We start from the raw sequence: 16,728 nt of genomic DNA, 5'->3' as shown, positions 1-16,728 counted from the left end.
GGAGTACATGACACAACATAACGTAACATAAAAGAGAGGAAAGGGAAAATTGAGAGCATCTACACAAGACATGCCTAAAGATTGTAACCCCAAACTCCATTGCACCTCTTGTGGAGTTTGGTATTAAATATTTGATATTACTTGTTGGTGCCAAAAATTGGAGGCCCCTCTTTTACACTTAGTCCACTTTAGTTATCAGTGGAGCATATCACTTATTCCATGACCCTCTTAAGGTGAGTTCTCACTATCGTTCTTACAAAGCAGCCATAGTGGCTTATTGATAAAATATGTAAACCACTGTGCAAATATAAAATGGCCGATGAATTTATTCATTGCCGACGACTTCTCCTCAACTCCATGAACTCCAATCTACAAGTCATCAACTCATGATCAGTAAAAATAAAAAGACAACACAATGATTACCCATTATGCTCCAACTATCCCAATTATAGTTAACCACATACAATAGGAAGGTACTTAGTCTCGTAACAACAATGCTCATGAATAAAAATTGATGACGTAATCTCCTTCACTATCGGGTTTGCCTTTGCATGCAAAACATGAACGTGTGTGTGTGTGTGTATGAGAGAGAGAGGGAGAGAGAGAGAGAGAGGCACCCACGATTCACCACTGCCGTGTGGCCCCCCTAGTTAATGCCCCTCTTAAACACTTTATCAAAGATTAGGAAAAAATATTTTCCATCAATTTTTTTTCCAAATGGCTCTAGGCAATGAGCTTAATCCAATGGTTGGCATCTTCTCCAGAGAACGCAAGGAGTCCCCTTAAGGCTTGATGTAGGCCAAAAACCATGGTAGTGAGAAAGGGAATGTGCCAACTATAGAGACTACGATGGGGAAAGCAAGACTTGTGAAGCTTGTTGAAATTGCTCAAATTTTCTTTGGCAATGCAAGATTTTGGCCATCACTAGGAAGCTAAGGATTTCTCTCGAATGTGATTTGCACTGCTGAATTGGGCGCCAACTCGAGAGTGGCAAGTAAATTTTTGTTACGCGATGGCTTTGTTGAACTTATAGAGGTTTTTATTGATCATAATAGCAACCAGCCTCAGCTTATAGTGTGTGGATATACCTCAATACCTATAGCCTATAACGAAAGTAGAACATACACGGATGCTCGCATCACGATAATGTGGGTAGTAAGCTGAATCACATCAAGTAAATCACGCCCAATAGCCATGGCAGCCTGTCCTGCGGCGAGCTCTTCCTTGGTTGTGGGCAACACAGTAGGACCATCTCAAGTAGCGGCTTCTTCCCCCTCCGCATCTGCACAGACCCTTGAAAGCTCGCGGCATGGCTTGCTGTCGCTTTCTTCTTCCTTCAAAGAGTCTTCGCCATTGCGGTCCCGCTCGTATACCTTTTCGAATTCCTTATGGTCTGTTCTTCCTTCTCAATTGAACAGAAGAGGAAGACACGGAGCTCTCGCTACTCGCATGATGCTGCCATCACAGTAAGCTTACAACTCTATGGTCTTCCTGATTCGTGCAGGAGAGAAATTTGCAAATGATGGTTTCCATTACTTGTTAATTATTATAATCACCACATTTATGACCTGACACATGGTTTCTGGTGACTATCTTTAGATACCCTGATCGCGTTGCAAGCCCTGATGAACGGCCAAAGTAAGTAAGCTTCAATTATTTGTCAGTGATCAAGCATGCTGTTGTTCTATGGGTGAATAATTGTGATGATTCTATGTTTTTGCAAGGATTGGTAGATGGTCTGCCAGGGCAATAAAGTCATTCAGTATGGCAGAGCTGGAAGCGAGAAAGCTTAAGTACCCTACCACAGGAACAGAGGCTCTTATTATGGGCATGCTAACAGAAGGCAATTCTCTTTCTACCATTCGCTGTGTGTTTTAAAACTATAAGGTGATGTGCACTAGGTTAGTAAACGACATAGTATTCAATCTGGCTAAAGAGATTGATGGAAAATTGTGCAAAGTTTTTTAAGATTTTGGGAATATTGGATTCGGGTGATCTTTATGTGGTTCTCTCTCTCTCTCTCTCTCTCTCTCTCTCTCTCTCACACTCTTTATACATATATGTTGCATGCGTGAAAATACACACATAGATTTGTGTGTGAGAAATATATTCACACATGTGTATTTAAATGTATAAATAGAAATAAGTATACACTCACTCACACACACACACACACACACACACACACACACACACACACACACACACTCTCTCTCTCAAACATTCATATGTATATTTGGACACACGCACGCTTGCGCGGCACACACCCCCACCTCCATAAAACATAACCCTTAGTTAACTAATGTTTACCATTTTAGTCAACATGAGGTGATTACCTCAAAAAATTCATTTCAGGGCGTAGAGAATCTCATGTACAACGAGAAGCTTACGGATACTTGGCGGAGAGAGTGGGGGAGTCCATATATGTAATCATTTTCTCCACTCATATAGCTCCCCTAACTTCTTTTCTCTCCACCCTTATGAGCCCCATCATTACCCAAGAAGAAGGCAGGGAGGTTATGGTGCCAAAAGAAGCGTTCTTTAAAAAGTAAACAAAGGAGGAATTCTACTTACAAGGGTGGTAATTGAGGATGTAAACATTGATAGACAAGGGGAAAATTGCTCAGTCCTTACCGGTATGTTACTAACCACTACCCGCCAATGGAGCTTTTCTCTCAGGTGGTTGCTTCAACTTTTGCTAGATGATTGTTATATTGTCAACCCATCAGTACTCTTTAAATCTCATGGAGATGGAGAAATCAATGAATCTAGGAATGCTGCTCTTTTGTCGATTTGGGCCTTGTGGATTTGTTTCTCTGTTTTTTGCTCTTCTTCTCCTTGGAAGACTCCTTTCGCGTTTGTTAGAGTGCGCGTGTGCGAAAGCATTAGAGAGAGAAGAGAGAGAGACAGTAGACCACAAACATAAGATATGGTGAAGAGGGGGCGATCAACCCCCCGTGACTACCATGAGCAGAAGAACCAATACACAATGATTAGATGTGATGAAATGTGTACCCCCCCGGGCCCCATATATATGAGTGCCCAAGGTGGACGCCCAACTCAAGTGGGCGGCCGGCCCCAAACTCGGGCGGCTGGACAAGGTACAACCTATGCTATGAGTGGCCAGCCCGGAGACACTAGCTGTACAAGGAAGTGCCCTAGACCTATGTGAAGCAGCAGTGGTGTAAATCTAACACCCCTTCTCAGCACCCGATGTTGAACAAACCACATGAAGCTGAAGATGTGAGGAAAATGATGAAGATGTCTGCAGCAATTTGGGGTGTCCCAACCTTCGAGAGATCTCCATGGTAAAGTGCCGTCACGAGCAGTGTAGAAAACTGCTGTACTCCGTCGATATAGTGTGAAGGTACTGTGCGAAGGTCCCGAACCAAGTGTAAAAACAACTCCTTGTCATGAAAGAAGTACCAATAGACTTGCAAGTGTCCTGCCCAATAGGATCTATGGTGTCTGTAGTCAAACTATCTGGAGAAAATGGGGAAGCCCAGGAACCTTCATGAGAATGACCGGAAGCCTGTCAATGCATGAACCTGCAACCCAGTGCGGTCAGGTGGCTAAGCTGTGTAAAACTCCAGGAAGGCCAGATGTAGCAATCTGCGCCATAAACGTCCTCTGAAACAAGGAAAGCCGCACTAAACAGTCTGCACTGTAGAAGCTACTGTAAGCTGTAGTAGTCACCGGGAGACCTCACAGACTACCACCGGATAGTGTCCTGTCAGTAGATAGGGTAATCCAAGATGAGGGGAAAGCTAGACTCAACAGTCTGTGCTGTGAAGGGGCTCTGAGAAAAGGTGCGGTCAGACCAAGCTGTCTGCACCGTAATCATCCTGTATGAAGAAGGGAAGCCAAACTGAGCAGTCTGTGCTATGAAGATCCTCCATGAAGAACGGGAAAGGCTAGACCAATCTGTCTTCGCCGTCTTGCCTGTATCTCCTGCCTCCAATCCTCCGGTGTCAACCAAAACAGAATCCGTGCCAACAACGCCACCAAACTGCCACTCAGTGTGGCTCTCAATGTGAATGAGCTGGGAGTGGCCTACTGTCGAGGTCGGGGGATAAGCCTGTTGTGAGGTTACCGAGGGTGAGTGTAAGCAACTCTGAAGGTAGCAATCTTAATGATCAGGCTTCTCAGGCTAGTGGCTCTTGAGTCTTGAGTCTTGAGACTCAAGAGTTGAGACTTTAGGACTTCCATTATCCATACCTTTTTGTATTGCGGCTTGCCCTCTTTGTAGCATCTTCATGGTATTTTTCACCTTTGGTCTTTTGGTATTGTGGTTTGTCCCCCTTGTAGTCTCATTATGGTATATGTCACCTTTGGGTTTTTTGTAGCACCTTGGTAGGCCTTGTTAGCCAAAATTAAGTGAAAAGTATATTTTGCTCAATGTTTCTTATCTCTAACTTCTACTCTTGCAATTATTTGAGAGCTCTAATCTGTAATTGCATGTGTTATTGTGTATGGGCATTGTGTCTTTTGTGTATGTACTATGACCGCAGCGTTGCACATCACAATCAAGTGATCATAAGATTGAATGGTTTTCAAATAGAGTCAAAGGACTCTAGTACTACTTGTATTCAAATACATAATGCTAAATATTGTATTATTTGGGTGTTTTTTAAGCCTCCCGTTCCGTTCCCCCGTTCCGCGTTTTGCGTAACTATGCTTTCACCGGATACAGCGTGAGGAGCTAGTTGCAGGTTGTTCCATACGGGACGGCTATTTGATGTAGAAAACGATGTTGTGTGTCACACAAGCTTTGAGGGAAAAGGTTTTGACAGAGTGCCATTGTCCACCTTTTTCGGGCCACCGCGGCATAGATACCACCTTGAAGGGTGTTGAGTGTTACTTTTACTGGCCAAGGCTCAAAAAGGATGTGGACGAGTTTGTTCGCAGTTGCTTAGTATGCCAAAAGGTCAAGTTTGACAGGCATAAGGCACTAGGACTTCTACAACCTTTATCCATACCCTCCCGCCCTTGGGAAAGCATTGCTATGGATTTCTTTTTTCAATCTTCTCAAGACTCAAAGTGGGCATGATTGGATTTGGACAGTCATTGGTAGATTTACCAAGCAAGCCAACTTAATTCCGGTAAAGAAGACAGTTAAGCCCGATCATTTGGCAAAACTGTTCTCTCACAGATTTTCCGATTACATGGCATGCCTGAGTCCATTGCTTCGGATAGGGATCCCCGGTTTACTAGTTTGTTTTGGAAGGCAATCTGGAAGAACATTGGCACACAATTGTAGTTCTCGTCCTCGTTCCACCCGCAGAGAGATAGGCAGTTTGAGATAGCCATTTCAGTGGTTTTGGATTTGTTGAAGTCTTATATTTCGGATCAAAAGACTCAGTGGGAAAAGTATTTGCACTTGGTGGAGTTTGCCTACAACAACTCAATTTATTCATCGACGGGGAAGGCGCCATTTGAGGTAGTCGAGGGTGCGAAAAAGGTCCCACCATTTCTGAGCAGCGAAGACAAGATTTTTGAAGCGGAGAAAAAGCAGACTCTAGACGGCAGGGAAGGCCATCTAGCAGTTTGTAGGAGGAGAGCTCGTTCTTTGACCAGATGAGCAAGAACACCAAGGAGTTCAAGGAAGGGAGTCAGGCCGTCAGGTTCAAGACGTTTTCAGGCTACGAGGGTACCCATCGAGCCCTTGAGTTTGTACAACAGTTTGACGTAGCTTTCTCTGGAGGTCGGTTCATAGAACACTTCAAGGTGCGAAGGCCGGCATCTTACTTGAGGGGACTGCATAGACATAGGGAGTCTACTTTGTTGTTACGCACAGAAGCACGTGCGACGTGGTTAAAATCATAGAAATAGGGGACCCGGGGACGTGGACCTTTTTGGCAGGGACAGAATGGGGGACGCAGGACGGGACGGGGGGATGCGACGGGGGCGAGTCCCTCACATGGGACGCAGAGGAGGCGCGTCTCGGGACCCGGGTCCCCGGTGACACAAGCAGGCGGGATGCGAACAAGGGACCCCACACCTTTTCTCTAGGCATTTCGGAGTCTTGAGCTATATGTCAATGTTGCCCACTAGACGCTACTAATCCACTCTTCACTTGTACATCATTTCTTTTTCCTTTGAGTATGATGATTGATCATCACGTCAACGTGTGCGGCGCATGCTCGCCGCATTCTTACTGCATGTTATATTTTGGTATTTATGAGTGTAAATCCACTTTTCTTTGCAATCTTGTGCTCTTAGTGTTGTCTAGTATAGAACAAGTGTTTTTTAACACGCGTTTCCTAGCGTATTCCCCGTCCCCGTGTTGACCCGTCACGTCCCCGAGACCCGTCCCCGTGCCCATGTGACTATTGTTAAAATTCAAGAAAATTTTCACGTCAACTTGGATATCAGATGAACATGAAAGAGATGTCATCATGGCTTGGCATCTCTTGAGAATGACTAAGAAAGGTAGATTGGATGACTACTGCCAAAGGTTTTGGGATACTTATTTGCCAGAGAGACCAGATTGAGCGGTTTTGGTGTGGTTTGCCAAAAGAGATTCGAGACTATTGTTTGAACCAAAAGTTTGACTCCATTCAGAGACTCATGGGCTTTCCAGATTCAAGAGAAGATAAATGATGTATCCTTTAGACTGAAGTTGCCAGATACTTGGAAGATTCACAATGCTTTTCATGTGAGTCTCTTGAAACCTTTAAGAGTGAGGTGCCAGCGGACAGGGAGCCTGAGGAGCAACCTGAAGTAGGAGAGAGCTAGGAGATTCTTGTTCCGGAACATATACCGGCTCACAAGGAAAGGAAAGTGAGAGGTAAAGTGAACGGCGATTCTTAGTCAAGAACTACCCGGCATTGAATGCGAAGTGGATGGAGGAGGAGGACCTAGCAAATACTCCTCAGATATTGAAACTTTACCTTGAGGCTTTCGGTCTAGCTTTGACTATTCTGAGAGATCCTAGACATCAGCAGGGTTGAATCTGGTGCATATGGGACTGCACAAGAGGGGAGTCACTCGGCTCCTTTGTCATAGGTTACCGCCATAGAATAAAGTCACTAATTTTTTTTTGGATTTCAAGGATATTGATGGGTTGACAATATTCTGTTGGATGACTTTATGAAAGCAGTACTTCGACATGGGAATTTCCGAAAATGAATTTGATGTATGTGTGCTGACTTATGTGATTATGTTGAGTGCAAGTTTGAAAGACGAAGTGATTGCAGCATTTCGGTCTTGAGATTCGATGGACATGATCACAATAAGAATTAGTTAATCCGACATCAGAGAGGTCCGGTGTGGATCTAGATGCGATTGCTAAACACGTTGCCAGGAATCATGGTCCTATATCTCGATGGATTCTATGTGATTTGGTATGAATGAGATTTGATGTTCAGTAACTGTCGTCTTTGTGCAAGTGTTGGATTTGTGTCGTCTAGTGCGTCGGTACTTAGAGTCAGTGTCTTCTGAACTGGTTTATGGCTTATGTCTGATTTTGTAGGCGTAATTAAGGGCGATTACAATTCTTTCAAGAGGGGAGTATGGCACAGAGTGATGACGTGGCATGACTATCTGACAGAGAAATGGCCAAGTGGACAAGAGAAACTGAACGGGCTAACTTGAAGAACTTATGAAGCACCGGCCGTGGGGCCCGAAACCCTAAAAGACTAAAGCTTGAACCTTGAAAGGGATTTCGATACAATGCGCTGACATGCCAACGTGGTAGATCGTACGGATGTTGACATGTCAGGGCCGTACGGGATTTCTATGATTTGTGTTGCACGTGCCACGTGGCAGACTGTACGGATTTTTGCAAATTACGCTAGTTGCTTTTGGGAATCTCTAGTGCTAGCTTTTGGGGACCAGAGCTTTTGGGTGAAAGTGCTTTTGAATTGATTGCTTTTGGGGCTCTGCTTTTGGGCAACCCATGTACTGTTTATTAGAGCCCTTAGGGCCTCACTCTATAGAGCATCTGGACGCAGAGGTCCCTTGGGAGCTGTACTTTGCAATGATTGATGATAAAGAAATACCGAAAGGGACGCCAGACTTTGGGGCCAATACCTCTGGGCACGGAACTACCCCGTTCCGTGTTGACTCTCTCTCTCTCTCTCTATTAAAGTTCAGTGATTTTGAAGTTTCTGTTCATGTGTTGCTATTGATTTCCCACTTGGAGTGTCCAAGCCTGTTATACCTCACCGTAAAGGTAATCCCTATTGTCTGGAATAAGCGTCTCGATGAGAGCTTTCGGACTCAAAGCACTTGGTGACTACTCCGCCAATGTTGCATATCGTGGATCATAGCAAGCCTTTTGTAGTTGAAACGGATGCTAGAGATTATGCGATTAGTGCGGCGTTGATTGGGATGGACGTCCTATTGCATTTGAAAGTAAGAAACTTTCTGACGCTGAGATACGTACCCAACGTATAAAAAAGAGCTTTACGCCATAGTCCAAGCGTTGAGGAAATGGGCACTATTTGTATGGCTCTACCTTTGTTGCATGAACAGATCATCACTCTATGATTAGGGTGATCTCAGAGGCCGGAAGACTAGATGGGTTGAACTTATGCAAGAGTTTGACTTTGAGATCCGTTACAGAAAAGGTTTGAGTTGCCGAGGCACTCAGTCGGATTCCTGAGGTTAATGCCTCGTCTATGATTGAAATCTTGACGGATTTCTCTCTCTCCCTCCAAGGGGCTATGTCGTTCCTAGCTATTTTAGTAAGATATGGAATGAGGTCGAAGTGGGGCATGACTTGTGTATAGGCTTGGGTGGTCCGGAGACCCAAGTGAGTCGTGCTGAAAGACGAGACAACGACAATATTTCATTAGAGGTGGACTATTGTTTAGAAATGGAAAAGTCTGCGTGCCGGAAATTGATGAGGCTCGACAAAGGATTTTGTTCGAATGCCACGATGTTCCTAGCGTTGGGCACGCAAGCATCCAAAGAACTTTGGCTTTGGTCAAACGATATTTCTATTTACCGAGGATGCGCTTTTATATAGAGAGCTATGTGAAGAGATGCACCGAGTGTCGGGTCAATAAGACAGAGCGTCTTAGGGAAGTTGGTGTGCTACATCCATTGGAAATCCTTGATGCCAAGTGGCTGAGTATTTCTATGGATTTCATCGTTGGTTTACTAAATACTAGTCGAGGAAATGACGCCATTTGGGTTGTGGTCGATAGACTCACAAAAATGACGAAGTTTATACCAACGAAGTCGACAGTAAAAAGCCACGAGTTCGCGGTTTTATTTGTTGATCAACTTTATAAGCTGTAAGGTTTGCCAGAAGACATCGTCAATGATCAAGATATTAAATTCACTGGGCGATTTTGGCAAGATGTGTTCGTTCACCTTCGGACTAAGTTGAGTATGCCGTCCTCTGATCATCTTAAGTCCGATGGACAAAGTGAAAGGATGAATCAGACGTTAGAGGACATGTGAGAGCTTACGTCTCTCATAGGCAGTCTGATTGGGAAAGGTACCTTCCACAATTAGAGTTTGCCTACAATAGTAGCAAGCCCAAAAAGCTTATGATGAGTACTTAATTAAATGGAAGGGTTCTGAAAGGTTTGCTACTTGGGAATCAGTTAGAGCTTTGAAAACTCAGTATCCCCACTTCATTGATGAGGACATCAATGGTTCTTAAGGGGGGAAGTACGTTATGTCCCACTTACAGGAGAGGGAATCTTCTAAGACACCGTCGGGATGGGCGTCCGGTGTCCAGGTGGACGTAGTGTGGATCCGGCCACCCTATAAAAGGGAGGCCAAGGCCTCATTTGTAGTTATTGACCCCCACTGACAAAGTGTCAGTGGTTAGCCCGTTGTCCGGTTGTGTGCGGTCTAGCTAGGAAGGTATGGAACCTATTGCTGTGAGAGTTCGTGATGAGAATCACAAACACTTTGTGAAAAGTCATTATGGAAAATCACCAACCCTGTGCCTAAAGACGGTTTAAAGTCTAAGAGGGTTCGTGACAAAATAGTCACAAACCCTCTCTCCTATTGTGCTTGGAATTTGCTTGTTTTTGGAAGCGAGTTCGCAATGAAAGGATATCATTTCACATCCAATTTTACTTAAAAAGAGCAATTAAAGACACTAAGCTTTTAGCCATGAAACCTCAACTCTCTTACAAGCACAAATCCCGCTAAAAGCCCAAACCTCTTTCATGGAATCAGGTAGCCTCGACCCCAATTACATAGTTGTAACTTCAAACAGTCGATAGGAATACACAAGCTTCCACCTTCATGGCAACTTTTTTCTGATTTTGCAGAGATTTAAGCGCTTCTAAATTAAAGCCCACACACCATTTTGATAAAGGGAAACCCTAATCCACTCCCTCACAAGCTTAGATACAAGATTGCGAAGAGGCGAGACTGCACTACACATAGATTGAGCAACCATGAAGGGAATTGCACAGTAGTGAAAAATTGCAGGTTTTTTCACTTAAAAGCAGCCCTCTCTCTCTCTTCCCCACATCAATATGAATTGATGTGTCAATTTTTGGCCCATTTTTCAACCTGGGACCAAAACTAGGTCATTTTTAGCTCATTTTTGACCCAAAAATGGTCATTGTTTATGTGAAAAATCCCAAATGGAGTAAAAAAAATCCCTAAATTTGTGGGATCACTCGCATAAGCATAAAAAGCATAGATATGCATCAATTTTCATCAATGTTCCATTTTGGGTCACTTTCCATGCAATTTTATGCCGCCGCTCGTCAGTTGCTATTTGTGGCAGTTTCCAAGTCAGAAATCAGGTTTCACTCGAATAGAAACTTCAAAATCAGTGATCTTTGAGAGAGAGAGAGAGAGAGAGAGAGAGAGAGAGAGAGAGAGAGGGGGGCGGAGTTTCGTACCCAGAGGTATTACCCCAAAGTCTGGCGTCCCTTTCGGTATTTCTTTATCATTAATCATTGCAAAGTATAACTCGCGAGGGACCTTTGCTGTGAGACTCTACGTCCAGATGCTCTGCAGAGTGAGGCCCCAAGGGCTCTTATTAACAGTACAAGGGATGCCAAAAGCAGAGCCCCAAAAGTAATCAGTTTAAAAGCTTCAAGTCCCAAAAGCATCTGGCCCAAAAGCTATCGCAAATCTTGGAACTCCGTATGGTGCCGTGTAAGCAGTCAACGCCGTCCGTACAAATTTGCCACGTCAGTATGCGTTGCGCAATTTTTACCCTCGTCCCTTTGGGCCCCTTCAGAGGGGGTACCATAAGTTGGTACAACTTATCCTTTGTGAGTTTCTATTTCCAGGATGCCACATCACCATTTTGTGACAAAAGGTTTTGGAAAGGCTCTCCATGAACAAACCGCCAAAACCAGTTTGAGTCCACCCACTGACACGGCCTCAACATGGGCTACCCTAGCCTCTTGTGAAAGCAAGGCTTTGGTAGGATCTCCTTCTAGCAAGAGAATGGTTATGGAGGAAGAGAAACATGTCTCATGGCATGGGTGCCATCTAGAGAGCATGGAATATCTCCTTTCTGGTGCGTGCACCTCGGATGTGGGGCTCTACATCTGGATGATCACATCATCTCTATATAGATGCCTTGAGAAGAAAGACGAAACGGATCAAAAAAAAAAAAAAACGCAAGGGAGACCACTGCCAGTGTGCTGCCTTGCTGCTGGTGGAACCCAAAACACTGGGTTGCTAGGAACCCTAGAGAGAGGGTGTTGAAAACGCCAGCCAACTGTCCTCCCTCTGTTCATGGACCACCCTACTGTCCATGGACCACCTGCCCAGTAGGGGCACCCTGCACCACAAGGGCTATGCACCTTGCACCACCCTTTTGCTGCCCTTGCCCACACCTATACATCCCCTAGTCTCCATGTTGGCCAACTGTCCACCAGCCCCCACGACTGGGAAAATAGGGTGCCAGGGCACTAGAGGCCCAGTAGGGCCAAGGGGAAAAACAAGCTGTTAGGTGCAGCGGAATGATTGTTTGCGCTTTGCTCAAGATGAGTGCTCCGAACTATGCTCAAGGTTCCTTTTGTTCTTATGGAAGGTAGAGCCTTCCGTTCTTAATGGAAAGTGCTATGATCACAAACAAAGTGAATGGACACTGTGCATGCAAGTGTATGAGATTGAGAGAGAGAGAGAGAAGAGAGATACGACACCAGAGACGTAAAACCCTCCTCCGAAGGCCCCACTCTCGTCGGCGAGAGTGGTCTACTTTTGATTGCACAAAGCGGTACAATGACGATGCAATGGACTGATGCAACTTGGGACTATGCCGATGACGACGACGGGGATGGCGACGACGACTTAAAGGCTGAAATCTGCGGTCTTCTATCTGCTGAATTTTGGGACTGTTTCGGTGGCTGAAAATGACTGTTTCGTCTGCGTTTTCATAGCTGAAAATGGGGGTCCTTCTGCAACCAACTGGGGCTGATTCTACTGCTGTCCCATAGGGCTGAAAACGCTGTTCTACTGCGGCAATGGCTGAAAAACACTAACGCTGATCTGCTTGCTGTAGTTGCTGATGAAAAACAAAAACGCTAATGCATCTGCTGCTTTCTTGGCTGAAAACCAAAAACGCTACTGCCTGTTGCTAGCGTTAGTGAATTCCTGGGGTTCTGGAGGTGCTGGCGATGCCTAGCAGGAAACGCTAGGGCTTGACTGTCGACGGCGATGATGCAAGGGCTGAAATCACCAAGGATCTGGGGGTACTGCCGGGTAGGTCCAAAAACGCTAGGTTGATGGATTCTTGCTGAGAAGGTGCTTGTTGAGCATGTGCTCCTGCTGCCTCTTTTGCCATTTAGTGCTAACTTGGGTTTGCTTATATACAAACTTAGCAAAATTGCCCTACCTACTTTTGTTGGAAAATCACTTAAACATAATAAGTGAAAATACCAAAAATAGGGAAAATAGGCTAAATGCACTGGAAAATTCCCCTGACCGAATCTGATGGATTCTGAAGGGAATACTGATGATCATGCTGTGTGCAACCAGAGGATATGCATCTACACTAAGTGACTGGGCATGCACGGTCTACGAATAGACTCACAAAAGTGCCAAATCACTTCCTATTCTAGACCGACTGAACTGACTGAACCCTGATCATGCTGTAGCTTGTCCACGAACACATAGGGTTGGGATGTGTCACGTGACACAGGCAAGGCTGGGAAAAATACTTCCTGCCTGCAGGAGCCTACTGGCCATGGAAAGAACCAAAAACCCCGAGCCAAACATGGCTAGACACACCCCGACATGAGAAAACAACCTCTCTCCAGCCACAAAACAGCCCTTACTGAATGGGACACCGGAAGTCATCTGAAGATAATACCTGGATCCCCCTCCTTAAAGAGGAGTATCCTCAAAAGTACAGTAACCATTTTCTCGACCCCATGGGCCACACCTGATTTGAACAACCAATGTCACCGGGAGCCCCCTTCTGAGGATAGGAAGTCCCTGTTCCCGCTAGATCCTGGGGATAGAGAATAAGTTTCACCAAAGAAAAATTGAGACAGCGACCTGCCTGGTGTAGAACTGCTTCCTGGGGCTTGTTGCGAATCTCTTTAAAGTTGAGTACTTGTTTCAAAGTTTCATTCAAGCTTGATTTTCTCATTTAGGTCTTGTCTTAAAACATTTCTAAGTAAATGTTATTTTGTTCTTATCCTTTCTTTTTTTGATGTGGAAACAAAGAAGTCTTTCTTTTTGGGTTTAAAAACAAAGAAAGTATTTGAGTGATTTATTTTTTTAATTTATCCGCTATCTTCTGGGTTTTGATTTTTTTTAATGTAAGTTTTCTGACCTTATGAAGGTGTATGTATATGATATGATTTGGAAATAAATACCTTGATGCTCAACAATGTGCAGGGACCAGCCAAGCTGCAAGATATTTACGTGCACATGGAATTACACTCTTTGGAGTCAGGGAGGAAACAATCAAACTTCTAGGAAAAGCTGATATGTATTTTTTCAGTCCTGAGCATCCTCCTTTGACAGAGCCTGCACAGAAGGCACTCGATTGGGCAGTAGACGAGAAAAAAAAATCAGGTCAGTTGTTATACTCCTGCGCTCAGTGAAGTCGTCAGGCAGTTACTTGTCTTGACTTGCATTTGCAATATTACTGTGACATGACATGAAATGCTTTCAGGTCTTAATTCTGCGAAAGTGAACCTTTTTTCAAACAGCTTCACTTGTTGTTTGTAGTTGAAATCATGGGTATTGAACTTGTGATATGCCTTTCGTTGCACACGAACATAATGGCTATGAATCTTGCAATAAAAATGCGGTCTGTTGCATTGTTTGTCTCTTGATTCTGTTAATGGAAACAGCTTAAATCTGCTCTCGTGTCATAAGTATCTCCAATGAATTTCAGAGGTCCATTATTGTGAACATAAAGGAGATCCAGTAAGTTGAGAACCGCATAGCAATGGTCTAGGGCTTGCTGGACCAGCCAGAGTAAAATTGAACTAAGTCAATTGACCAGTCATCAGAGTGTGATTGTTTAGATCGAATCAAGTCAATTGTCCTGTCAGACTTGTGATCTACTTCCTGGGTTTTGATGATTACAAAACCACTTGAGTCGTTGCATTAACTTAGTAGTTTCTAATAGTTGTGCCTTGCGACTGCTGTACTCTCCGGTTATGTCTTGTTAGGAACTCTGATGTGCATGGAGTCTGAAGTAAGCATATTTTTGGAGGAGGTAAAGTGTAGTAAGTAGGTATGTTTGGCTAGGTTGCCTGTTCTTCGGTTCGTCACTAATGCCATTGGCCTTGCGTGCATGCAATTTGCTACAAGGTGTTGTATATGAGAGCTTGGAATGCGAATATTCAATAAATAGGTGATAAGCCCTGGGCACACTTCATCAATAATCATGAATTTGTGTCAAGGTTGATTTTGAACACGTTTGAAAAGAAACAAAAAAATCATTCGTGAAAAAAAGTTTTTCAAATGCTTTATAAAAGATGGAAGGGCTTTTTGGCAATTTTTGGAGAGATTCGTTTTCATGTTTCTATGGTTATTTTCATGGTTTTCTATAGTTGAAATGCCACATGCGCTTTGCCTGGGTCAAGGGAAGTAGATACCTATATTTCTTATTCTTGTTTTTTTGTTAATTATAGGAAAACTTTATGTTCTAAAGGTTCTTTATCGGAGCTAGTGTTCAAATTTCGTAAATCGCGTTTATTCAAAATGTTCGAAATCTACGCTGCTTTATTTTGAGAAAAGTGGAATCTAAATGTGCTGTAAGTTAGACATTTTTCAAACAATGTTTGCAGTGAATCTTCAAATATATAAAAAGTCTTGTTTCTCAATTTTGACATTCAAACTCTGAACCCAACATGTTGAGGATGCTTTTAATTTGTCCCTTTATATTTCAAGTATGTGTAAATGGCTGTGTAGTTAGACCAGTCATTTAGTTTAATCAGTCATTTAGTTTAATATCTCAATTCTCTAATTTAATAGATTTCTGTTCATGTAGGGGTTGAGGGTGAGGTCACAACCACACACTTGCTGCTTGGAATTTGGGCGCAAAAAGGTTCAGCAGGGCAGCAGGTTCTCGCAGCTCTAGGTTTTGATGACAAAAATGCTAAAGAGCTTGAAGAGACAGTAAGTTTTGTTGGTTATACAGAGTCATGTCATGTAATTGTGTAAACAACTACTAATTCTGCCAAAATGTAGTTGAAGCAGCCTGCATTGGCAAGCTGATTGGAGGAAAGGCAAATATCTAATCATTAATCTCATGTCGGGCGCTTCCCCTATGGCCATGGAGTGCGGACATAACTACCCAGAGTTAATGTCCCTCGAATGGTTAAAGTTTGTATTGCAAGATAAAATCAATGCTTTTCTCACACTTTGGGCTTTATGCAGTCGAAAGCCAAGTTTTGTAAACCAGGAGACTCCCCTGCAATATGCTTGATCAATTACTTTTTTTTTCCTTGCGGTAGTTCTGTTCAAATGTCATCCATATTACAGAAAACAATGCTGTCGCCGTTCCTTTGTAACTCCAAGCAAATAATGATCATCAGAAACTTGAAATTTGTGTCGCTTGGTACCCTGCTCTTTAATTTTGGCGAGGAAATTTTGGAGGCACTAGTGTCTCTTGTCATCATCTTGTTTCATAAACCTCTTAAGAGAGAGTCAGCTTGAAGTTGAAGACGGTCTGTTTTACGGATGCTTCCCGAAAAGACTTGTATGGCCTTCCGTCTTCATCTACAATGTCTTATCTTCTTCTTCCACATGCTGTAGTTCTTTCCAGATTGTTTCTATAAATCTGGGAGGAAGGAATGCATAAGAGGTAGATACGACCTTTTTGGAATACTAAGGTAGTCAGGAATAGCAGGGAGTGCGTGTCACCTTCTCTCAAGTTGCACCACCCTAGTGTCCGCGTGCATGCTCTCATATGCAGCCCAAGTACAGAGATTCAGTTATATTATTTGAAGAGATGGAATTCTACTTGAGGCTTGCCTTGAGACGTAGGCCAGTAAGTGGGAGCCATGGTATTTGAGGCTTAGGTGATTGATGGCTTGTCTCTTGATTTAAACCCTCCTATGTTGTGTAAGAAACTGTTGTTAAATTGACTATCTTCTCATTTTCTAAGTAATTTCTATGTGATGGAATTAGGACATTTAAATTTGTGCACTTGACAAACAAGGCCATGGTATTTGAGGCTTAGGTGATGGCTTGTCTCTCGTCCTAAACCCCCCTCCTCCTATGTCGTGTATCCTCTCGGAAACTGTTGTGAAATTGACTATCTTCTCATTTTCTAAGTAATTTCTATGTAATGGAATTAGGACATTTAAATTTGCGCAC

General features: G+C 43.6%; 1 protein-coding gene across 3 annotated transcripts; it reads left to right on the top strand.

The window, feature by feature from the left end:
• The first annotated feature begins 1,103 nt into the window (after positions 1–1,103).
• On the top strand, positions 1,104–15,962 carry LOC147432540 (ATP-dependent Clp protease ATP-binding subunit CLPT1, chloroplastic-like). Of its 3 annotated transcripts, none has more exons than XM_086492435.1 (6): positions 1,104–1,466; positions 1,600–1,638; positions 1,725–1,843; positions 13,789–13,968; positions 15,398–15,525; positions 15,607–15,962. In XM_086492435.1, the coding sequence occupies exons 1-6, from the start codon at positions 1,195–1,197 to the stop codon at positions 15,622–15,624; spliced, it is 756 nt and encodes a 251-aa protein (XP_086348561.1). In that variant the 5' UTR covers positions 1,104–1,194; the 3' UTR covers positions 15,625–15,962. The 3 variants fall into 3 exon arrangements, with proteins under 3 accessions (XP_086348561.1, XP_086348559.1, XP_086348560.1); XM_086492433.1 differs by having other exon boundaries at positions 1,107–1,466; positions 15,598–15,962; XM_086492434.1 differs by having other exon boundaries at positions 1,108–1,466; positions 1,734–1,843; positions 15,598–15,962.
• Positions 15,963–16,728: the final 766 nt, after the last annotated feature.

This window comes from Adiantum capillus-veneris, chromosome 20, assembly GCF_014529385.1.
Source record: "Adiantum capillus-veneris isolate H3 chromosome 20, ASM1452938v2, whole genome shotgun sequence".
NCBI lineage: Eukaryota > Viridiplantae > Streptophyta > Polypodiopsida > Polypodiales > Pteridaceae > Adiantum > Adiantum capillus-veneris.
Note: the sequence above shows the minus strand (reverse complement) of the source record. Positions and strands in the feature narration are given on the sequence as shown.

What these genes read in the sequence shown, in the direction of transcription:
- LOC147432540 (XM_086492433.1), top strand. Translation starts at nt 1,195, where the DNA reads ATGGCAGCCTGTCCTGCGGCGAGCTCTTCCTTGGTTGTGGGCAACACA. An exon ending in CGCATGATGCTGCCATCACA is followed by an intron (nt 1,467 to 1,599) that starts GTAAGCTTACAA and finishes GACTATCTTTAG; the next exon opens with ATACCCTGATCGCGTTGCAA. An exon ending in CTAAAGAGCTTGAAGAGACA is followed by an intron (nt 15,526 to 15,597) that starts GTAAGTTTTGTT and finishes GCCAAAATGTAG; the next exon opens with TTGAAGCAGCCTGCATTGGC.